This window comes from Limanda limanda, chromosome 11 (genome assembly GCF_963576545.1).
Source record: "Limanda limanda chromosome 11, fLimLim1.1, whole genome shotgun sequence".
NCBI classification, from domain to species: Eukaryota; Metazoa; Chordata; class Actinopteri; order Pleuronectiformes; family Pleuronectidae; genus Limanda; species Limanda limanda.
In genome coordinates, this window is record NC_083646.1 from 9,870,598 (window position 1) to 9,894,229 (window position 23,632).

General features: G+C 45.6%; 1 protein-coding gene across 1 annotated transcript in view; it reads right to left on the bottom strand.

Moving 5' to 3' along the window:
* Window positions 1-23,632, bottom strand: part of cicb (capicua transcriptional repressor b) — a gene marked incomplete in the record, with an annotated part of 32,640 nt that overhangs the window by 3,722 nt on the left and 5,286 nt on the right. The window contains 13 exon segments of the mRNA XM_061080680.1: window positions 884-898; window positions 2,428-2,588; window positions 2,736-2,875; window positions 3,012-4,029; window positions 4,124-4,221; window positions 4,326-4,464; window positions 4,818-4,990; window positions 5,104-5,236; window positions 5,333-5,515; window positions 5,615-5,726; window positions 6,286-6,460; window positions 6,583-6,762; window positions 18,609-22,572. Of these exon segments, the coding sequence (XP_060936663.1) occupies window positions 884-898; window positions 2,428-2,588; window positions 2,736-2,875; window positions 3,012-4,029; window positions 4,124-4,221; window positions 4,326-4,464; window positions 4,818-4,990; window positions 5,104-5,236; window positions 5,333-5,515; window positions 5,615-5,726; window positions 6,286-6,460; window positions 6,583-6,762; window positions 18,609-22,449 (6,368 nt within the window).

Below are 23,632 nucleotides of genomic sequence, written 5' to 3' on the forward strand. Positions count from 1 at the left end.
GAGCCGGAAGTAGGGGCTGACAAGGGGGGCTGTTGAGACTGAGCTGTGGCAACATGCGGTGGCTGACCTGGATGAAAGAGACAGGAGGCCAAATATTATTTTCTTTAACACGTACAGTGATAAGACATGAATAAATATCTTCTCCATTAGTAATAAACATAACAAATCTGTTCCTATGATTGAGGGTTTAACAAGGTGTCAGGTGTGTGACTAGTCTTTCTGTCACAGTGTTGATCTACTTAAAGAGATAAACACGTTAATAGCTACTGATTACCTAAGATTTTGTGAAAACAGGTTAAAGATTCACTTAACTATTACTAATGTATCTCACAAATTGAGTTACATCATGTATTTGTTGTGTATCTGCCTGTTAACTTGAAGCAAATCAAGTCTATAGTTGTCTATTTAAATAAACTTGACTTGTCTATAAAACACTATATAACTGGTATCCCCTATATAAGTAAAAATCTGGATGTTGGTGGAGTATTACATATTATAAGATCATATATACTGGGATTTTAATGAGCCTTGTATTTACATTGGTATCAAATAACTATCTTCAACATTTGACAGGAGGCTAAATATATCTTTGTTGGAGAGATAGATTTTTCCCAAAGGCCTTTCATTAAGCACATTTTATATAATACCTTCAAACACTTCACATATAAAGAACAGAAGCTGTGAAGTCATCATTCAGAGGCACTGACCTGCAATCAGTGGCTGAACCAATGTCTGGCCAGGTGGTGCAATGGCTGTAAACCCAAGTGTTGCTAAGGACGAGGGAACATATGCAGATCCAGGCACTGGCATAGCTTGCTGGGTGGAAGAGGAGCCTGTTGTTGTGGAGACCAGAGGAAGAGTGGATGGGACCCCTGGAGTGGACTGGACATAGGTGATCCTGAACAGGAGCAGGAGAGGGGTGATTAGAGGAGAGAGAAAAACGACGAAGGCAGCAAAGAGAGATGGAGGAGGGAGAATGAAAAATGTCGAGAGGTGTAGCAGCAGCGACAGAAGGTGTTTGAGTACAATAACGAGGCAGAACAGAGAGGACGGGAACAGAGACATGATTAGAAAGAAAGAGGAGGACAAAAAGAGAAGTGCTGCAGTGGGGTCAGTGGGTGAGTGTACATCACAGCGAGCACCCAATGACTAGTGCTATAGGTTCTGTGTGTGTGTGTGTGCGTGTGCGTGTGCGTGTGCGTGTGTGTGTGTGTGTGTGTGTGTGTGTGTGTGTGTGTGTGTGTGTGTGTGTGTGTGTGCTTTAGAAGCTGAGAGGTAGTGTGGGGGTGGCAGTCAGAGACAAACTTGGGCCACCAGCGCCATGACTAACTCATCCAGAATAGAGCTGCACCGCTACAGATGCACCCCTGCTGGAGTTTTTGTTTCTCACATTGTCTGCTCGCTATGCTTTAAGAAGTCCGGACCACCGCCATGACAACTTCCTGCTGTTTGGTTTCATTAATGCCAATTAAACTCAGTCAAGTACCAGAATGTGGCTGAACTTAATCCATGAACCACAAGGAACAGACAACTGAGCGGGACTCCTGCTGAACAGCAATTAGCAAAAATCTTAAATTATCTGTTTAAATTGACGTTTTGGGCTCAGTGCAGATCCAACTTTTCAAATGTTTGCCCATGACTTGAAATACTTTCTTAATGCAGAAGGATTTATGGAACATGTACACAGGATAAGAGAAGCGCTATAGCATAACTGTTATATCCTGAAGTGTAATGTACTTGTGTGTGTGTTAGTCATGGCTGAGTCAACCTTTACTGGCACACAGTCATTGTTAATAGCTCCGTTCAGACAATGAAGCTGAAGGGGGTTTTGGGTTCATCTGTATTTTCCTCTGTCTGCCTAAAGGAGATAGCTTTTAGGCTTTTAAACATCGGACTCCATTAAAGGCTGTAATATGTGGACTTAAACATGAGTGTAATAAAGAGAGCTCTTGTGTCCAGATGTTAATGGAACTTGAAAATCCTTTTTCCTGCTCTTCGTCAGAACATAGCAAAAGTGGAAAACAGAGGTCAGTAAGTAAACTTAGCTATTGAGGAAGATGAGCCAAAATACACATTAAACTCATTTTACCATTGACAGTTTATCCTCACTGCTCCTCACACAAGAGTAACTTTTAATCCATTTCATTAGTCAGGATTACACACATTTATAAGACAAACTTGAGGCACAGGGAGGTTTGTAAAAAGGAAAACAGATCTAGTTTAAATTCTGGCTTTCAACTATTTCATCATACACAGCCAATTATGACAAATTTTCATGATTGAAAACATACCCTTACTTTTCTGTTTATTATGGAGTACCAAAGCCGTGTCTTTGTCTGTTTTAATTAGCACCAGATATGATACGTGCAAAATGACAATTCCATAGTGGTAAATAATCCATATTAATTGTCTCTGTGTGTTTTCTACCTGGTGGGTGGTGGTGGCAGGAGTACAGTCTGGGAGGGGGCTGATCCTGGAGCCATCACAGCAGCTGTGCCCATTGCTCCAGGAAAGGGGCTGGCAGGGTGCACTGCCCCCCCCTGTTGGAGCTGGGACTGGACTACTGGCATTGGCGCAATCTGAATGATCTGCAGAGGCATCAAGAGAGAAAGCCATGAAGGAAGGACAAATACAAAAATGTGAATAGGCCTAGTCAGTGATGAGAAATAATTTAAACAAAATGGACACAATTCTAAAGTACTCATGCCCGTGTTTCCAGTAAAGTGCTCACTGACCTTGCTTCCGGTCTGAGCGCCGTTCTGGACAGGAAGAGGCGGAGCAACAATGGGAAACTGCTGGGCAGGGGCTGGTGCAGTCCGTACTGTTGCCATGGGAACAAGCATTTTACCCTGGAGCACCGGAGACTGTGTTTGCACTGAGGCAAGAACAGAGAGAGAGAGAGAGAGAGAGAGAGGATGAGCCTTTTATCATGAGTCAGCACAATAACCTATGTAATTGATTACCAATGTGTGCCTGAGGCATCGTCATGAGTGATGATCTAAAGCTCTCACCTCGGGGGCCGGGGCTGACCACTCCCACTGCGGGGCTGGACGTATATCCTATCAGTGAACCTGCACCCTGCTGCTTTCCATTGGCCAGAGACATGTGTGTGGGTGGAGCTGTGGGCAGGTTGAAGATGCTGGTTGGCTGGCTGAGCTGCTGAGGTGGACTCTTGGGGTTGGTGTTGGCAGGTAGAGTGGGCAGGATGTACTGGACTTGTGTGATGGCTTTACCCCCAGGGGGTGCCAGGGAGGAAGCAGGAAGGAACTGGGGCTGCATCATGGGCATCGACAGGGGCCCATTGCTTTGGCTATGAAGAGCTGAAATAGCAGTGGAGGTATGGGTCTGATGATGCAGGGGATGCGGGTGGGGGGAGGAGGTGAAGAGCTGGACAGCGGGTTGAGCAGACAAAGCCCCTCCTAACACCAAATTAGTCACTACACCACCTGGGCCTATGCCTGCACCTATAGGACTAGGTGATGAAGAAGAGTAGTACCCACCCCCTGTGACCCCACCTCCTGGTCCTGAACCAATCAGAAGGTGCGGCTGCTGATGGGGGGTCAGGGACCTCCTCTCCACCAGATGAGGGCTGGATGAAGAGCCTCCATCTCTGGGTTTACTGGCGATGGGGAGCGCTGTGCTGATAACAGGACGCATTACATTGGTCACCACCGTAGACGCCACCCTCACGGCGCCAATGCCCAGTAGTGGGTTCCCGCCCAGTGAGTGAACTGACGAGGACAGATGCCCTCCAGCCGGAGAAGTGGAAATGACTGACTGGCCAGAAGAGAGGGACAGAGAGGAGGCTTGTATTCCTCTTCCTCCTCCCTCTCCCCCAAATGTGTCTTTACCCTCTCCTTCTCCCCTTTCCTTCCTCCTGTGATCTGAAAACCCACCCCCCCCTGATCTCCCCTCATCATAACGCCTGCTGGAGGGGTAAGAGGACAGTGAGACACTCCGGACATGAGGTGTGTGGTGTGAGGAGGAGGAGGAGGATGCAGTGGAGCAGATGACTGGGGCAAAAACTCTCTGAGGAGAAAGGCAGAGGGACAGAAACATATTTAGAGCAAAGAAAAATACCATAGAAGGCAACAACTTTTAAATGACAAATTAATAATGTTACCTTTCGATCGCTTTCGTCTGCAGAACCATTATCACTGTCGCTGTCAGTCACCCGCTCCTTACACTTGAGGTCTATGGAGGTGCTAGGATAGGGGTCCTCTGTGAAAAAAATGAAACATACCCTAATGCTGCATTCATGCATAGAAGAACAGGAAAAAATATATCTCTAACAAACAAAGAGTGGAGTAGGTCTGATTTCTCACCGATGACATCATCATCTCCCTCCTCCTCACAGATGACCATGCGCTCCTCGTCACTAGTCATGTCCTCACTGACCCCCCGCTGGGACTGCGGCCGGGGTGGGGCATGACTGGAAAACTGGCTGCCACCATCCCCACACATCTGAAATCATTAAATAAAAGACCTAATCAGATTCTTGATAACAGATTTAAGAGACCAGGCTTTACTACTTGTGTGAAGATTCTTATTTATATGAAGCCAATTTGTTTGCGTTTTTGATATTTTGATATAAAATATAAAAATGTAATATTACTGTCACGATTGCCACACTGTTAAAAAAAAATCTAATTCTTTGTAAAAAGAAAATCTTTCGGGAAAAAAAAATCTTATGCTATAACTGCAAGCTTAAAGGCTGTTTATCTCCAGCAGTGAAGACTGACACTATTTTGTTTGCAAAATGGCAGATAGCATGTTACACATTCAACTTTCCACATGCTAATCTAATGTCTTCTTACCTGTGCCAGTTCTGCCAGAGCCTGTGTATTACCCCTGTCACTCCGCTCCAGGCTGTGCATGGCACTTTGAGAGAAGGCTCGGGGTCGAGTCAGTTGGCCCACATGACCTTCTCCTGTACTCCTCTCAGCAACCAGACTTGGACCAGCTCCCTTCAGCTCCACAGAATGGGGCTCTATTAGGAGGTGAGAGGAGGACTGTTAAAGGGCTGGAGGAAATAATGTTATTGTAAAAGTATAATGTATGTGTGTGTTGGTCTCATCGTGAAAGGTGATTGAAAATACCAACCTGTGGATTCAGACATGCTCCTCTCTCTGATATCTTTGCCCCCTGGGACTCCCCTGCCTTCGGAGCTGGACTTCTTCCTGTCTTTGTTGCACCACTTCCAGTCTGGGTGCGCCTTAAAGTGGGCCTCTTTTACCTGGGGGAAGTCGAGGGCACAAGAAGGAGGGCGTAAGTGGAAGTACAGGTCAAAATATAGGACGTGAAATATTGGTTAATTCAGAAGCATTTGTACCTGGAAAGCCAAATCATGGTACTTCTGTTTCTCCTTGGGTCCTAGGGCATACCACCATTCCCCGAGAATCTTGCTGACTGTCCTGTTGTCCTGGTTCGGGTGCCGCTGGTGCACCAATGCTCGATGGCGCTTACTGAAAATCATGAATGCATTCATCGGTCGCCGGATGTGGTCCTTCTCCCTCTGAGCAAGTGAACAACAAAGACAGGCAGGCATTACATATTTTACTCAAAAGGAACATTGAGAATTTTGATGTTCTGGTAAAAGCAGTGGAAGAGCTACCTTTCCAGGGCTGCTCTTGTCTCCATCTTTGGGCAACGCACTGAGGGACTGAGTGCGCCTCTTTACCGGTGATATAGCGAGAGGCGGTTCTGGTACAACTCCTGGAAGGAAGCTGAAGGGAGACAAGAAACCATCTGTGTTTATAACCTTCCCTGGATATCAATAAAAAACATGTAGCCTTCCACATAAAAACAGCGCTCTCTCTTTTACTCTTTAATATTAATAACTGAGCAGTTTTCTACTTCAAATCGGGTTTTACATACGGTCTATTGGATGTAGACATGGAGCACAAATAGTTCATCTCCCATGAGATACATCAGCAGATTCAGCAGTTAGCTCATCCATTTCAATGGCTGACAGCCTGGCCACTTCCTTTCATATAGTGATTGAGCACAGAGATGGAATGCTTTTGTTCCCATCTGCTTTGTTCTGGCACTGAGCTCTTCTGCCCAAATTAGTGCGAGGATAGAGAAATTATCACACTCCCCAACTGTATGTGTGGGTACACAATGCCACACAGAAAAGTATTATGATGGCTGCTTTGGACAAATACATAACTGCTCGTATATACTTCAAACGTATGAGGGTGCATGTGCACTGTCTTTATATGTTCATGTAACTTTATAGCTTTTTAAAACAAAAACACTGTATTACAAAAAAACTGCACTAACATGTCATCAACATCACTCTCGGTCTCGCTGTCAGGCCTCTCCCTCTCTGCCTCTCCTTTCTCCTTCTCTGGAGGCGGCTCATCAGAGGAGGGGGGAGGTCGGGGCGGGGGACCTCTTTCGACAGGGGGAGGGGCCTCTGCAGGCTCCTGTGACAGCGCTGCCACCCCCTGACATTCTGAGGAAAAACAACAAAGAGATGCAGACTTGTTTATGGGGAAATTAAGCAACACATTTTACCCAAAACAGTATTAAATCTCCCAAAATATTACATACAACTGATGGTGGGACATGTTGTACCTTCAGTAATGCAGCAAAGATATTCTGTACCTGACTTCAGACTGGCTGCTTGGGGGTGGTTCACTGGATGCTGGCCCTCCCCTGGCAGAGAAGGAGCATCTGATTGGGTTGGTGCCAGGAAAGGGACCAATGAATGCCAGGGGAAGACTGGAACTGACCGGGGCTCTACATTGGTCCACACTGCAGAGGAAAACAGTATTATCTGTTAATAACAACCAGCACCATCTGAGGTCTGTAACTTCATGATCCCTGCTCAGATATCACATTCAAGAGAGTATCTCCTTCTTTAGGGAACCAGGACCCTCAATGCAGCACTCCCACAGAAACTATTATTTACTCAAATCACAAGCTCTCATCATTTTAAAAATAAGTTTTTATCCAGCATTCTTTTATCATCTCAAATTGATGGGAGCAAAAATAAAGAAAAGGACAATGAAGACATAGACTAGAGCCAGGCAGTGTGGAGTATACACAACTAACCAGGGACTATTTAATGTTGTATAAACAAAGTAAATATTATTAATCACCGGGCAGAAAAGATCCATATCAGTTTTTGAGATCTATGAATCATTTCAGTACTACCACAGTAGGACACCTCCACCGACTTCAGTGGTTAAATAATCCAGCAGCAGCAAATGTACCAAAGGACTCTTTGTTCTCACAACACACTGGACAGAGAGCAGAAGATTTTTGAAACCTCTTAAATGAATGAGAGGTCTGTTTAAGTGATATAATCTTTATTTCCATTATTGAAAACTTTCCAGCAATGGTATTGATCCCCTTTAGGTCATCGAAAACATTAAGTTGCCTCAACGCTGAGGGATTGTTTTGAGAAACGAGTAAACAATAATAACACACATGTATAGTTTTGACATAAATTACAGTGTAGGTAAGTGACATGGACTAACCAAACATGCTTAATCCTTGGCGGAGATACTGAGGATTCTCTGATGAGAACATGGTGCAATGAAATCCTTGATGCTTCTCCAAAAAAAATGCAGTGATATGTCCTTTAAAAAAAATCTTTCCTCTACAACACACAGGGATCCAGGTAAGGCAACATGATTAATCCAAAAACCTCGGGCTGATATGAACTCACAGACGACGACAGGTGCTCAGTGGTGTCTGTATCCGTCTCACCCCTACAGGTTGCAGTCATCATCATTCACGATTATTACTGCATCACCCCGATGCACCATGAGGGTTTTTAAAATGTGGCATAAAGAGGCGTCCTTTCTTTATTCCAACGCGAATAAAAAAACGAATGAAATGTGTGTCAGGGGCAGACTCCGGATCGCAGAATGCCGCAATCTTACAAAACGCAAGGCACCGGACAAAATGTACAACAAACGATCCCAATAACACAGGAATCTCAAGCTCAAGTTGTCATAACGAAACAGTGTTTAGACGACGCACTGAAAAGATGCTTCTAAGCGAAGGCAACGACCCTCTTCCCTTTGGTCTAATTACCCCCGATGCCCTCTCTCCCTGTTTGTTTACATTAGTACAGCAGCTTGGCAATGACGGGGTTAACGAGGCCTCGAGTCCGATCCACGGCCTGGATTTAACACTGGCGACCGGTAACTGCGCAGTGCTCCTGGGCCAAGTCAAACCTTGGGGTCTGTGGTGAAACGAGGGCTACAGGCAGGTGGGTTGTGCAGGTATCAGGAAGCTCGGGGAGCACCGGAGAGGAAGTGCTCAAGGGCAGCGGCAGGAGGGCACCGTATCGATCAGGCTGGACCACCGCACTGCAACAAGCACAATTGGGGGCGATCACAGGCAAAGTGCTGCATCTAACTTAGTGGCGTGGAGGGGGCTGGTGGAGTTGAAGGGGGGGTTTTGGGGGGGGTCTGGTTATTATTACATTAGAGAGCACACTGTGTGGTTATAGAAACACAAGCTGGATCATGTAATACAGCACATTGGGTCTGATTTAACCGTCTCTTGCAAACAACCGGAGCCTCAAGTGCAGATCTCCAAATTGGACGAACCTCTCGGGAACGCCCCTGGTCGTGCAGCACTCGCACACACACACAGACACACACATACAGGCAAAAAGACACGCAATTGTTCTCATGTCACAACTACACAAGCGTATTCACACGCACTGGCGGCCAAGATATCCACCACACCACCAGGACTGTTTGACAAGTGCATTTCACCAAATGCTAACTTGTTAGTTCCCTCTTTTCTCAACGCGGGACTGGAACCATGCACCTGCCAAGACGCAGAATCACCAATTAGAGGAGATCGATCCACTTGGGTCGGTCCCTGTTTACCAGGCAGAAGCAGATGTGTGTGACTGTGAATCTGGTGCATTCATCCATCACCCAGTGGTTATCCACCAGGCTGATCACCGAGGGAGCAAACACACACACACACACGCACGCTGTCGTTCCTCCTACTAGCTTAAAGGGCTTTAGCTCATCCCAGTACAAAATAACACAAAACCACCAGCTCCCTTGTCCTACCTGGCCGATCTGACCACCAACCTGACGCCTAGCTAGCGGCTGGGACGAGACTACAGCGCGGCGGCGGCGATGGACGCGAGCGCGGTGCGGAGGACTCTTAGCTCCGGTCGGTGATAAGAGGAGGAAACGGGGATAGATCGTGGTTCTCTCTCCTCCTCCTCCTCCTCCTCGGTCAAGCTCGTAAGGGTGGGTGAAGAAGGTGCCCGAGCACAGCACCCGACGCGGGGGTATTGGGGTCCGAGAAGCAGTCGGTGAGGTCCGGGTTAGCTAGCCGCCACTCGGTGCGGACTACATCAAGCCGCGGAGTCGCACCCGGAGTTATGAGCTCGTGGTTCGGCTCCACGGAACTCCCGCAACCGAGTGTCCTCCGGTGATCCGCCCGCTGGTGCCTCGCTGAGCCTCGGCCCTTTTCTTTCTCTTTCCCTCCCTCTTCCTCTTGTTGTAAACTGGGCTGCTGCTGCTGCTGCTGCCGCCCCCCACCCCCTTCCCCTTCTACTCTTCGCCCCCCCCACTCCTCCTCCTCCTCCTCCTCCCCGTCCTGTCAACCTCGCCCAGCCTCGTCCCGCCCTCCCTCCACGCTTGCCGCTCGCTGATTGGCCAGCGCGGCCTCCCGTCATGAGCCCGCCGCGGACTCTGATTGGTCGGCGTGTGCGCTGGAATGCCAGTCATATGCAAATGTTTATCTGGGGGGGGCAGCTCCTCCTGTCAACTCAAAAACTGAAGTTATCTCCAATCAGCTGATCTATACAAACCACAGGTGACTTCACTGCGAATACACGAAAAACACAAGTTGGCCTTAAAGTTCTACGTCTGTCTTTTTGTGTTTCTAGAACTTAGTCCCACCCCGATTGTATGTCATAGGTGCAGGGCTCGTAGTAAACTGCGAACAACACATTAAAAGGACCAATGGAAATCGGACACTAAGATGTAGGCCAACCAATGGCTTAACAGAATGTCAGATAAAATCCCTCCCCCTTACAAATGCTCAATATTCAATACCCGCAGAGACCATCCGATGCGGAGTGGCGCTAGTGAGCTACCTGCAGTATCCCTGCCACGCTGCTTTTGGTCTCTGTGCAGTCTGGATGTTGATGAGGCCCTGAGGTCAGGATGACAGATCCACACCCATTACACCCATACGAGTCTGCAGTGTCATCCTGTCTGCTACGTGAGTGTTTTTACAAAGTTGTTCCAAGCAAGATCAAACACTAGCTGGATTATATATCAGCAGTATTTCCACTTCTGAGAAGGATTATAAGCCTTTTCTCCGGTAATGCCATATATCTTTGCGTTTACGGAGCTCTGCTGACAGTAAGGAGGCAAAGTGATGTAATTTTACCACCACAAGAAGCCCATTCAAATCCACAACTTTTTTTTTAATCTCTACATCATGCAAATGCCTCCTTCAGACAGAAGTTAAAATGTTCTGATGCAACAGTGGTGTAGGGAGCAGAGCAAGAGAGAGAGAGAAGCAGAACAGAAGAGAAGTTATCAACAAGCGAGTAGGGGTAGTCAGAAAAGAGAGGGAAAATGGGTGGAACAGGCAAAGAGTGGAGAGAAGGGTAAAAATAGACTGAGAGTCATTTTCAGCAGGAGAGGCAGGCGAGCAGAGAGGGGAGGGAGGGATGCATGGAGGAGGGTAGGTGGGTGGGTGGGTGGGTGGAGAGAAAACAACTTATGAAAACAGAACTTCTCTTAAAAGGGAGGAAGGGTGTGGGGGGGCCAAAGATGGGGGGGACACAGGGAGAGACAAAGGGAAAACATGTAAAGATACTTTTGTTGGGTAAGTATAACACAACTAAGACTCAAAGAGGGAGGACTTGCACATGTGATCTGGTTTCTCCTCACGCTGTAAGAGTCAGGAAGACATTCTCAGCCAAAGTCATGAGACAAACTCAAAACTGTCAGACTTAATTTCTACTACAAGTCAGTAGTAAAAAGAGTTAACCCCTTCAGTCTGGGTTACAAACCTTACAAGAACACACACACATTTGAATTGGGATCTGTGCAATCATACACCCACATTACAAGTGAGTTAACAAAGAAATGATCTGACATCTCAAACAAAAAGATTTCTTTGCTATGTGCCCGAGCTCCACCTCAGTCGTGCACTTAACTCTCACGTGCCTTTCCTCTATCTCAGCACGCTGGCATCAGTGAAGCAACATGCGTCATGTGAAAATATGGTGTGACTGTTTGTTCCTGTTTTAAAACCAGAGGGTTTTTAGGAAGGGGTTCAACTCTTAGATATAAGTGACAAGGAGAAAGAGAGAGAGAGTAGGAGACTAAGACAACTGCCCCAAGCTCTCAACAAGTCAATCCAGCAAACCCAGCATGTTGATGGGAGGGAGTTGGACAATTTGGCAGAGAGGAACAGAGGTTGCAAGAGGGCAGGGGTGGAGATGAGGGATGACTGCGGCTACTCAGTGGTTTCAACCACACATAAACATTACAAGCCCTCAGTAATTAACTACTTCTGACCTATTATTCAGAGCAGAGTAATAAGCTTTCCCTTTAGCTGTTTGAATACGCCAAAATTCTTGATTGACTTGCAAGCAATATACTGAAGTGCAAATCACAAAACACAACAACAATGCACCGGAAAAGGTAAACTCCCACTATTGTCAAAGCTCGTAACTGATTGGTTGGAAGCACTGTCCACATTTTGTAAGATCTGTGGTTGTGCTGGCTTTTTTGCCATGTTGTTTTAAAAACAGATTTTGTTGTGTATTTTATTTGCACTTCAGGGCCACCGTGCTTCAGACACAATGTGAATTGCCACACATCAGCTGTTTGAGTGTAAAAGATTGTACAGTTAAGATCAGGAATGTCGACTTCATGCATGTAACGTTGCAGAGAAGGCGAGGTAGACACAAGACAATGGTGGGAAACCACAGATATTTTTGCGCTTAGTCAGATAAAATAGAGATACGTGGTGAAAACTGGCAAGAGAACTGGTTTGGAAAAAAAAACAGCAGAAGAGAAATCCCTCCCCTAGCTGAGCTCGACTATCTCTCCCTGCTGCCTTGCTGGCAGTGCAGTATCTGTGTAGGTGTTCAGCAGCTTTCATTGGCTGTCTCCTCTTACAGGTCTCATGCTTTTAATGTGCGTATGAATGCACGTCTCTACCTCCCAATTAAATCTGTCAAACGCCACGTGACCTCACTCGAGAAACTTTTTCTTCTCCTCCCCCTCTGTTACCTATATGCCTGCAAAATGCAGAGCAGAGCACCGCCTTCACTCACTCTCACATCCGATCTCTCTCATCCCCCAATTCATCTTCCACCCCTGTGCTCTGTGTCTCTCCCTCCCACAACCCACCATTTGCTCCGTCCAATTATAACTCGATCCACAGTTCCTTTGCAGTTACCATAGCAACAGCTGTGTTGGGCACAGGTCCCCGTGTCGCTCGTGGTCACCAGGCTGCCACTGACCATCACTATCTATAAGCTTAACCAATCATTTTTACACAGCTTGACACACAGAGGAAGCACTTTGTGGGAACCAAAGAGGAGATTTCTAAGACTCTGGACCTGCCTTTGTCCTTGTTATGCTTTCATTTTAGGTTAAATGAAACTGGTACTTTTTAGTTTGTTGTATGTTGCAAAAAGACATCGTGAATACTGAGTACTAAGAGGAATTAAACAGTAATTAATAGGTATCTGTCATCTCCATGATGCAATACACACTTTACAATCTGCAGATTCATGAGCAGATTTAACTCTCTCTTCCCAACAGTGAATAATTACCATCCAGCAGAATACATCAAACACAAACTTGAGAGATTAGTGTTTGAAGATCCAGATCCCTCCACCCTCTGTGGAGGAACCTGTAATGTATATGTTTGGCCATCTGGGGGCACTACTACTCTGCAGATAAATGGCTGAGAAACAGGCAGCTCCAGTAAACCAGTGCAAAGACTAAGGGACTAGAGATGAAGAGAAAGTAAAAGAGGAGAGTGGGATGAAGGAGAGAAAAATAAATTCCTAGGCAAGATTCACTCCAAACTTTGGGATGTGAGGAACACGTGACGACTGTGATCTTCAAAACAATGAATGTGTGTTCGACGGAGACTCAGAAGAAGCTGAATCTTGTTCTTACTTCACATGCATGCAGTCAAAGTCTTGGAGCCTCCTAAGGACTAAGGAGTCCCTCTGCACCAGTGCATTTTGAGAATCTCCCTTACGTACGCTCTGCCCAATAGGAGACAGGATTATTGTTGCACATGACTTTTGTGGTAAGTCTTGAGGGCTTCACGTGTGCTTCGGTGCCAGTCTAGATGGCTGCGTGATCCAGATGTGGTTGTTGCCATGGCCAGGGAGGATATGCAGCGCTTTAAGCATTACGTAAAGCAGGGGCGGGAGGGAGTGGGGATGTTATTCCCGGGTATCCGTATCCGGGTAGACCAGGATGAAGAGAGGAGGGGAAGCAAAGCCACTGCAATGCGATGGAGCGAAGGGTTAAAACAAATCTGTCATAATGTTTTTGAAAGAAAATTTCAAAAACGAGATGGAGGCAGACGAGAAAGCGGGGGAGCAAAAAAACGTATTCAAGTGCGAAATAACAGTGCGGAAAAGTGTATTCACGTGTACTTAAGACAGTGTGACATGTTTCCTCAGTGTTGCAAAAACTGCATGTTTGTGTGGGTGAGCGACATGAACTAAATTTGCAAAATGTGCAGCATCAACATATGAGATGTATTGAAACATATTCTGTGTCTTTAATGTTGACTGAAGGTAAAAAGATAGTATATTATTTTCCGATGATACAGGTGTAGGATTAGATGCTCTGTTCACGGATTAATCTTGCAAATATCAATGTGCTCACAGGCATGATCCTGCAGAACAAAACAAGAGATGCTGAGCATGTATCACTATGTAGTCAAACAAAGAAACGCATGAGTTTCTACTGGAACCAGTCAAACAAATACACAGGAATCATTTAGGACTTTCACAACGACAAAGTCATCAAAGTCCTCTCTATAAAAAGGACACACTACGCACTTTCCTCACTAACTTCACAGTGATGACATTGAAGAGTGCTACACTCTTATCTCAATGCGAAAAGGAAAATATGTTCTATAAAAATGCTTGTAATGGGAGTTGTATTTTTCAAAATGGTCGTAAATATGAGTGTGATATTTGACCTGGAGGAAATCCTAGGATTATAAAGTAATGATGAGTGAAACACCCAGGATGGAGTAAGAATGAGCTGATGTGTCGGGGTGAAAACACATATGAACATGCTGAAGTTTGTACACACTCACATACTCCTACACGCGCACAAGCATGTGAGCACAGACGCATAAACACACACACACACAAGGGGGTTGCCGTTTCTATTTGTGAATATTCTATGATACATACAGGCTACACCAGTGTGATGTTTGCTGTGTTGCCATGGCAACAGACGTTTGGCGCTCACACATCATATCCGGTAGTCAATGATTGACGCTTGGTTACTCTCTCTCTCACATACACACACACACACACACATACACACACACACACACACACACACACACACACACACACACACACACACACACACACAGAATGCAACATACACGTGACACCATGAAAACAGTGTCATCTTTCACCTTGTCGCTGCCTGATCTCTTCAACAGTTTTATTTTACAAGAAGTTGCAGCGAGAGCTTAAAAAAGATATTTCATTTTCTATCGCATCAGCACGTCTCAGGTGGGGAAGCACATGCACACAGAGCACATCTACGCAGGTTTGTCTGTAAAGTGTGCGGCCGTCAGCTGCGGCACTGAACTGAGCCAGGGGACTCACCAACTACATATTCCTGGACTATATGACATTTTATTTAACCTGTTCCATATTAAATGATCTCTATTTTCTTTACATTTTAAATTAACACTTTACTATATGATCTATAAGGTGTAAGAACTATATAACTTTATAACCTTACCTTCTAAAAATATTGTTTACATATTTTTTACTAATCAAATTTTTCGGTTTAAAAATAATAATAAAATCTTAAAGCCTGATATTCCAGAGAGATTTTCCTGTCCTTGAATAGGTGCAATATGTCATCACATGAGTTGATAAATCACCTTTTTTATGATTTTTTCTACCCTCATCGAATGTGTGAACTTTTTGGGATAAACATTATCAAATATATACCGATAATGAACGTGTACACTAAATAATATTACTTAAATGTATTACAAAGATGAACATATTTATCAAGAAGCGTCAACATTATTTCAACTTTATTCCCAGAGACCAGGGAGAATAAAATTTAGCCAACACTTTTTGAACTATAATTTTAGAATGAAATATTCTGACGCAAACTATATCTAAAGTAATTTTAACAAACAGTAATTCACCTTAAAATCTTTACAGTTTACCGTCTATTCATTTCTCACAAGCTGATGAGAAAGCACCAACACCTACACAAACGTACAAATCACAAACACTGCAAATGTGTAAATGCACAAACACACACGATGCACACGCACACACTGTGATTCTTACTTTCCCTTGTTTTTCACACTCTCCTACGTCCATATGCAAGAACTGACACACACACACACACACACACACACACATGCCTTTTTTATCACCACAGAGAACACCCACATGTGCTCCTTACTCAGAGATCTTCAGAATAAATGCGCACAGGCAAGTGTGCATGCTCTCACACAAAAAGCTGCTATTCATTCATTCATTCAGCGTCTTTTCAGCTGCTAAAAAGAGGGGGGGGGTCTGAGGAGGGACCGTACACTCAAAACGACAGCACTCCCTTTCTTGTCCACTTCTCTGTCACACTCAGAAAGTCCAAAGTATACTGGTGAAGTGAATTACACCAACTGATATTATATGTCCATACTATATATAAGAAAGTGAAAAGTTAGTTATGAATTCTGTCTCTCACACATGAACACACACTCTAGTACAATATATTCCCACAGAGGAGCTTGAGAAACAAATACTTCACACACCCACATGATACGTTGACACAACATATAGCTTAGACACACATTTCAAATCAACCCACCTATACTGGCTAAGAGTGCAGCTCACAGCTTGTTTCGATATAGCTTACTTTTCAACCCACACCTGTAGTGTGCATGACAATAATAATTGCCCAGGTCAGGAAGTCACACACACCCACATATTTAGAATAAAAACGTCAGTCAGAGTTTTTCAAGAAATTAATTTAAGATTTAGATAAAACCTGCATTTGAATTGTCCTTCTTCCTGTCTTTTTTTTACCATCCTGTCTAAAGATATTCCCATTTCTCTTTCTGATCCAATCCCTATTTGTTATATCCCACTATCACACAAAAATAAACACATCTTTTTGGAAACAGTCCATACCTGGCCTACATATTGTAAGTCTAGCCCACACGTTACATTTCCACTTTTGCCTGTTTGGTCTTAAAGTGTTAATTTCTCTCGTAGCACCAGAGACAATATCAGGGCGTCTATAAGAACTTCTTTGGTAAAACTGATTTGAAGCAGCTCCATCATGCCTCCATTGCTTTTCTTCAAAGTATTTATTTTCTCTTATTGATCTTTCCTTTCTATGATAAGTCCATGTGTCGTGTCTATGTGGTGTTGGACTGATTGCCACCACTCAGCCACAAAGTTTCAGTCTATATGGACCGGGAATATAAGAGGTAGTCATGGACAAAGCTAATCCTGCGTAACATACAGTCTAATCCCTATAGAAAATACAAAACACCAAAGCATGCATGCTCATGCATACATTTTCTCCTATTGCACTTTCTCTCTCTCTCTCTAACACACTCTAAGATGCATACACACACATACACCATCATATTTTTGCATTCATCTCATGTGTCCCTTTTCCTTTACAAATGAAATGCAAACCAACAAAGAATTAATTAATGCTTTTGTAATTTTGTCTTTCTAATAATAGCACTTGGCTCTTAAATATTGTATGATCCACGACAGAAAATATTCCTCTTCCACGAATCATCAGATGAACCAAACTCCCATTTGCTCTGAGTTACAGACATGAGCGGCACGGCTTATTCCCACTGTAATGTGAGCTGACGTGTGAATTTACTGATTGTTTAGTCATCAGCAGTGATTTCAATAAGACCGGACCTGACGTGGTCAATCACAGGAGCCCGGTCCACAGCTTACGTGGGTCACGTGGAGAGCAGTTCAGTTGACAAGCGGACATGAGGACGGTGGACAGACGATTAGAGGACGCCATATGGGACCACAGCATGTTGGCCAACAGGCGCTTCTTTCACAGGGCATCGACACTCACACACACACACACATGCACACAGGGCTACACACACACGTTGCGGCACACTCATGTGAATCTATCCCTCTTTCACTTTGAGTGTTATTTGTTCTTGGACAAGTTATACAGAACATTTAACAACATTATACAGCAGTTTTATATATTTTTTGTTCAAAACATCCTTGATGAATGATTGATTGTTTGGTTTGATTAGATTTATTTATTTGATGAACCAAATACAACAGATTTTATTAATGTTTTAGTTGGTTGATTTGATAATACAAAAAAATAATTAGTGAAACAAATCACTTTGTATTTACTATTACCAGGAAAATGTTGATTTAATATTAAAACTTCTATAAAGGTCTGTATTTTTCTCTATCTTTCTCAATCTGTGCATATGTGTTTGCCCATGTGTGTGTGTGTGTGTGTGTGTGTGTGTGTGTGTTTGTTTATAAAATAAAACAATTTAAAACTTGTAAAGATACATTTAAAGCCTTCTCATTTTTTATTTTTAATGCCTTTTGCAGTAGCTTCAACTAAAGTCACGTTAATGAATATAATTTTTCTTCTCTCCAATGATATTTACTGTCAATACGTAGCTGCACTGTCTTTGCATTTGTCTGTGGATTCTCAGTGTCAGAGGAAAATAATTGTTTCCATTATATCCTTAACAAATGCAAATTAAGCAACTAGATTAAGGCCTTTGAACAGAGTTTCAACTGTCCATGCTAAAATTACAATGTGTGTGTCACTACAGGTCAAAGAGATAACAAACATTTAGCAGTTATAAAGTTATACTAATAAAAATGAAACAAGTGAGTATATACTCTATGGATGACATGTAATTAAACTTCAAAAAGAACCTGAAATATATTTAATACACAGAAAAGGAGAAAAACAGTTCGACTTCATGTGACTGGATTATATTAAAAGTGTAAAGAATGCTATACAGAGATCGACTAACTTCAAATAATTTTTTGCTATTCTTCATTTTTATATACATTTTCAACATATTGGCTCTGAACAATAACCTACTAAAATCTATATTTGTTTAAATTGAAAAAGTGAATTTCGTTTGTTGGATTTTGCTTTATTTAATTATTTTTTGTTTGGTTTAGTGATTGGATAATATTCCACTTTTACATTTAATAATACAATTGGATTGCACATAGGTCCTGTGTTGTGCTTTTCTGGAAATAACCGCAGTCCATTTCATAAATTTCCACTAAGGTTTCCCCTCATTCCTTCACAGTCACTGGCATCATGTACATAAATAGACCCATATGGACCAATCCTCACCTGTGCCGGGACGTCCCATGATGATTTCCTTTCGTGGGATGGGGTGAAGGCTTTGTGCTGGGAGGATCAAGGGCAGCAGTGCAGTGGGAGAAGGGTGACAGGGAACTGGCTGCTGGACCTCACCCCCAAACACCGTCCCCCTGTTCTCCTCTAGCTCCCCGGAGCTGTCTGTGCTACTCGGAGCGGGAGCTGTGGCTGTTGCGCTGACAGTAACTGAAAGGGCCTGCAGGGGGACGGCAGGGGTGTCAGCGGTGGGCAGCGAGGAAGGTGTTGGGGACACAAGCACCAGAGTTTGGGCTGGGCTTCGCAAAAGGACGGTGCCATTGGGTACTGTGGCTGTAGCAGCATTAATGGGGACGGGAATCTGGACTCCAGAAATTGTCTGAGGAGTAAGGGGTGTTGGGTTAATGTCTTTGGATGAAGTGTGATCTGTGCCTCCCTCGTTTCCACTTCCTCCTCCTACTCTACCTATGGGACATTCTGTAAATTTTGCCAGTGGGACTTCAGGATTCCTCACTATGACAGGGGAATCCCGCAAGGCCTGTTGGGATACAGGAACCAAGCGACGAGGCCCCCCGTCATGAGTGAGAGGAGAAGGAGGAGTTGGAGACACCAGCAGAGGAGGAGGGGAGACAGTAGTAGAGGGCTTACCGGAGGAGGGGGTGCTTACTCCCCTGGGTCGGGAGAAGGTGGGTGTGTGCGTGTGGGAATGTGAAGCTGGTGTCTGGGGCGACAACACCCTGAAAGAGTTTAGTTCCCCCTGGTCCAACTCAGTCTTGGGTGTGTAATCGTGGTGGTGTGAGGGAACGGGTGGAGGAGGAGGTGCATCTGGCTTTCGTTTGCTGGGGCTCATGGGGACCGTAAACGTCAGGTTACTGTGGAAGGAAGGCTGGATGCCTGAAGTGTGTCTCTCCCTTTCTGCTCCTCCAGCTGAGGTTGCTGCTTTGCTGCCCCCTCCCCCTCCTCCCCCCGTACCGCTGGGTTGCCTGTGCCTCCGGTGTTGCAGAACTGGGGAGGCGGTTATCGGGGAGAAGTTGGCCGGCCTGAAGCCAAAAAGTGGGGAAGGCGAGGGAGAGAGGGCAGGGGAGAAGGGCGACTGGTTGGAGATGGGAGAAAAGGAAGGGGTGCAGGAGCGGGAGCTCCCTAACGATACAAGCATGGTGGCGGCCTCACACTCATCAAAATCAAAGCGTGAGGACAGTTCGTGGGGGAGGAGGGAAGGGAGGACCAGGCGGGGTCGGGAGTCTCCTCTGCTACTGGTCTCACTACTCTCTCTTGATGTGTCATCCCACTCAAACTCACTACTGGCTCTGCCACGCAGGTCAGAGGGGGTGACGGTCCCTGAGCTGCTGCCTCCCCCCCTCTCTCCCCCAGCCGCCTCCATCTCTTTGGTCCTCATGGATAAGTGTCTGGAGCAGTATCCCCGACGCTGAGACTCCTTCATGCAGCCCTCCCTGGAGCACAGCCTTCTCCACTGCTTACCGTTAAACTTTTTACGAATACCATTTGGGGTACACACCACATCACCCTTCTTGAATTTTTGCTGTGCCAATGAGAGGGGAGTCCTGGAGCGAGAGGAGGTAGAGGAGGACCCCCCACCAGAAGTGGGAGTAGGGGTCTGGGTGGGAGTGGTCTTGGACGGAGGTAGGTTTGGAGTGCTTTTCATTTCTGACCCCAGTAGGGCAGGGGAAGGGGGTGGCTGTGGACCAGCGAGGGGGGAGAGGTGTGGGGTTCCTAGACCCCGTACAACAGAGAGGTGGGGGGAGGAGGGAGGGTACCCACTGGACTTGGAGAGGATGTTTCTCTGCTGAGACGTCCCAGCAGGTGGCTTGGGACCAGCTGCTAGGACCAAGTTAAAATGAGAAACCTCAACGTCTTCGTCTGGAGTGTTGGGCTCTTTCTGTCTCTCTCTGTCGGAGAAGTTCCCTTCACACTCATGAGCTGTGCTGGCTCCTCCACCAGAGGCCACAGTGGAAGAGCGGGGGGATGGATGTACGTTAACATAGGGGTGCCCTCCTGCAACCCCTTCATGGGCATGCCCATGGCCTAATCTCGCTCCCCCTCCCAGCACCCCCATTCCAATACTCAACTGGCACACTTCCCTCTCTACCTCCATCTCCTCCATCCGCTCCCTCTCTTCCCTTTCCCTCTCCCGTTCTCTCTCTATCGCCTTCCCACCCTCCAAATGTGGGACCTCCCAGGGAGCGGTGAGGAGTCTCAGGCTCTGTCGGGACACCCACACAGCTTTCCTTTTCTCTTTCTCCTCTGCCACCCCATCGTTACCCAGAGTTTCTCTGTCCTCACCCAGGAGCACCTGGTAAGGAAATGAGACTCCGGGATGGGGGTCCACCTGAGTGACAATCCCCTGTCTGTACAGGAGAGGACCCCCATCCTCTCCAGCAAAGGGCACACACACTCGGGTCCCGACGGCCACGGGTGCCATGCCAGGTGGCGGGGCATCTAAAATGAAGTCCACAGTGGTGTCGGCCCCCGACAATGATGATGATGTTATCATGGATCCACCATGGAAAGGGAATTTAACAAAGGTGCCCTCTCCTTGGAGCTGGACTTCGACAGTACCTCCACTCACCCGACGCACCACCCCTGGCCTGAACAAAGGTGACGGGGAGCATGAGTCTCTCTCCTTGGGCCCTCGGTTCATTGCACCCCCCGCCCCGCTCTCCATGGCCTTCTTTCTCTGACGAGCCAGGACTCTCTGGTTCTTCATGCCTTTGGCCAGAGCCTCAGCCAGCCCCTCGGTAAGGCCAGCCTCTTCAGGGTGTGAGTTATGGGGGGGAGCTGGGATGTTGGAGGCTTTATGATGAGGGCCGGGTGCTGTTGCTTCCATCGCATCCACGTCAGCTGAGTGCTCGCTGGCTGTGTCAGTGGACGAGGAGCGCACTGAGTTAGGGGCCCCCTCGGACTCATGTTCACCAGCTTGAGGCTCTTTTTCCTGGGAGTCCGCTGTCCTGAGGGCCCGATCCTCCATGGGGACAAAATGGTTTTCTTCTGTAGCTTTACTATCCACAGTTAGCACTGATGGCTGATTACCTGAGCAATTATTACTTCTACTATTACTGCTATTAATAAAAGTATTATGGCTCCCAGCACTACTATTACTGCTAATCATGTTGTTAATACTACTTGTAGAGTTACTGTTAGTACTATGGGTACTAACATAAATGCTCCTATTAATGCTATTATTACTAATAGTGTTACAACTCTTGGAGTTATTGTTGGGCGTATTCACATTATCATTAATTTTGCTGTTGATATTGCAGTAACTGTTGTGTATGAGTGCAGGGCTGGAGGTAGGAATGGTAGTCAGGGCATTTGCATTGTTAGCAAAGTGCTCATATGTGTATTTCTTCTTCGGGACACGAGCCTTAAATGTCGCCGTTTTCCTGCTAGAGACCGAGCCTATACTAGGGCTGTGATTAGTGATCGGAGGGGGAGTAGCTGTGGACAGTGGCGCTAGGGCAGAGGTAGGAACCACTAAAGTATCAGTGGACATGGTGCTCTTCGTGCCCACTGTCTTGTCTTGTTCTGTCTTTTCTACTGCTTTCTTTCCATCGGCTGATTCCACAGGTTTCCTCGGCTCAGTCAACTCCTCCCTCTTGCTGTTTGTGACTGGTGCTTCGTTTGACTTGATGGCTGTGGGCGGACTCTGTTTGCGTGCGGAGGGAGTGTTGGGTGTGTGCTGTGCGGATTTGACGAGTGTCTCCCTCTTAACTCTTTTGGGGTCTTTCTCTTGGAGGGGCTGAGAGCCTCCCCTCCTTTTCCCCCCTCTGCCTCGAGTTAACGGCGGGGATCGTCCTCTGTGCTTCTTCATTGGTCTCATCTCTTCTTCCCTGTTCACAAAGTGCTGTAGATTGTGCGTCGCTCCTCTTTTTCCCCACTTCTAAGGCACTCCTTTTAGTTTGTTTTGGCTCTCTCTCTCGTTTTCCGTCCTCTGTGCTGCAGTCTGAAAAGGAAGAGGGAGACGCAGAAGACAGGTGGTCATTTATTATCTTCATAATCAAAAATTGCTGAGAACAAGAATGACGTGATACCTGGTAGCGTGTATCTCTGCATTGGCTATCACACTGGCTCAAAAATGTGACATATGGTCTCATTCATGCGTCCATGTCTACAGAGTGCATGCACGTGTCTGTGTGTGTGTGTGCATGTCGGCAAATAAAGAAAAAATTAAAAATCTTAATTGAAAAATAGTTGTCCACCATTTTAAAACCTGACGGCAACATTTTAAAAAAGCTACTGCTTCATGAAAAAGAAAGACATAATTAATTTTCAAAAAATATCAGTATTCTTATCAATATTAAAATTTCACAAAAGCATGAATAAACAGCAGCTTGATGTTGTGGTTATCATGAAATATTGATTAACTGAGACAGAGGTTTAAGAAGGAAAGAAGGACAGCCTGAAAAAAAGACAGATAGAAAGAAATAAAAGAAAAAAGAAAGACAGATAGAAAGAGAGAAAGATTCAAGGTCACTCACTACAATTTGTCTCAATCTGCCTTTAATGAGGCCTCCATCTCTTTAAATGCATGCAGAGACAAACATGCTTTCCCCTTATCTGTCTTTGTAACACACACACACGCATGCATACACAAATACACACAAACACACACTTGAGTCACATACTAAGGTCGCCTGATCTCTCCACTGTACTCCCTCCAGCTACTCCGACATGCTATGCATAATAGACTTGATACTCCGTGTTCAACGTGGGATTGCAACAACACGGCATTTATTTTGACTTCCATTGGGAGGAGAAGGGCTGGCAGTGGCGCGGGTGAGGTCAGCCTCTAACATAAGTGTAAAAGAGAGTGAGACAGAGAGGGAGAGGTTGATAGAGGTATGGGTATGCGGCTGTTTGGCTGTTTGTTCAAATAGGCTGTTCTTGTGTAGTCATTGGGAATTTCCACAGTCATTCTAGCACTCGCTGGCCCTCTCTCACTCTGTCTTTCCCAGCCGTCTTTTGTTTTTGTTTCTCACACTGACACGCACAGTCGCACACAC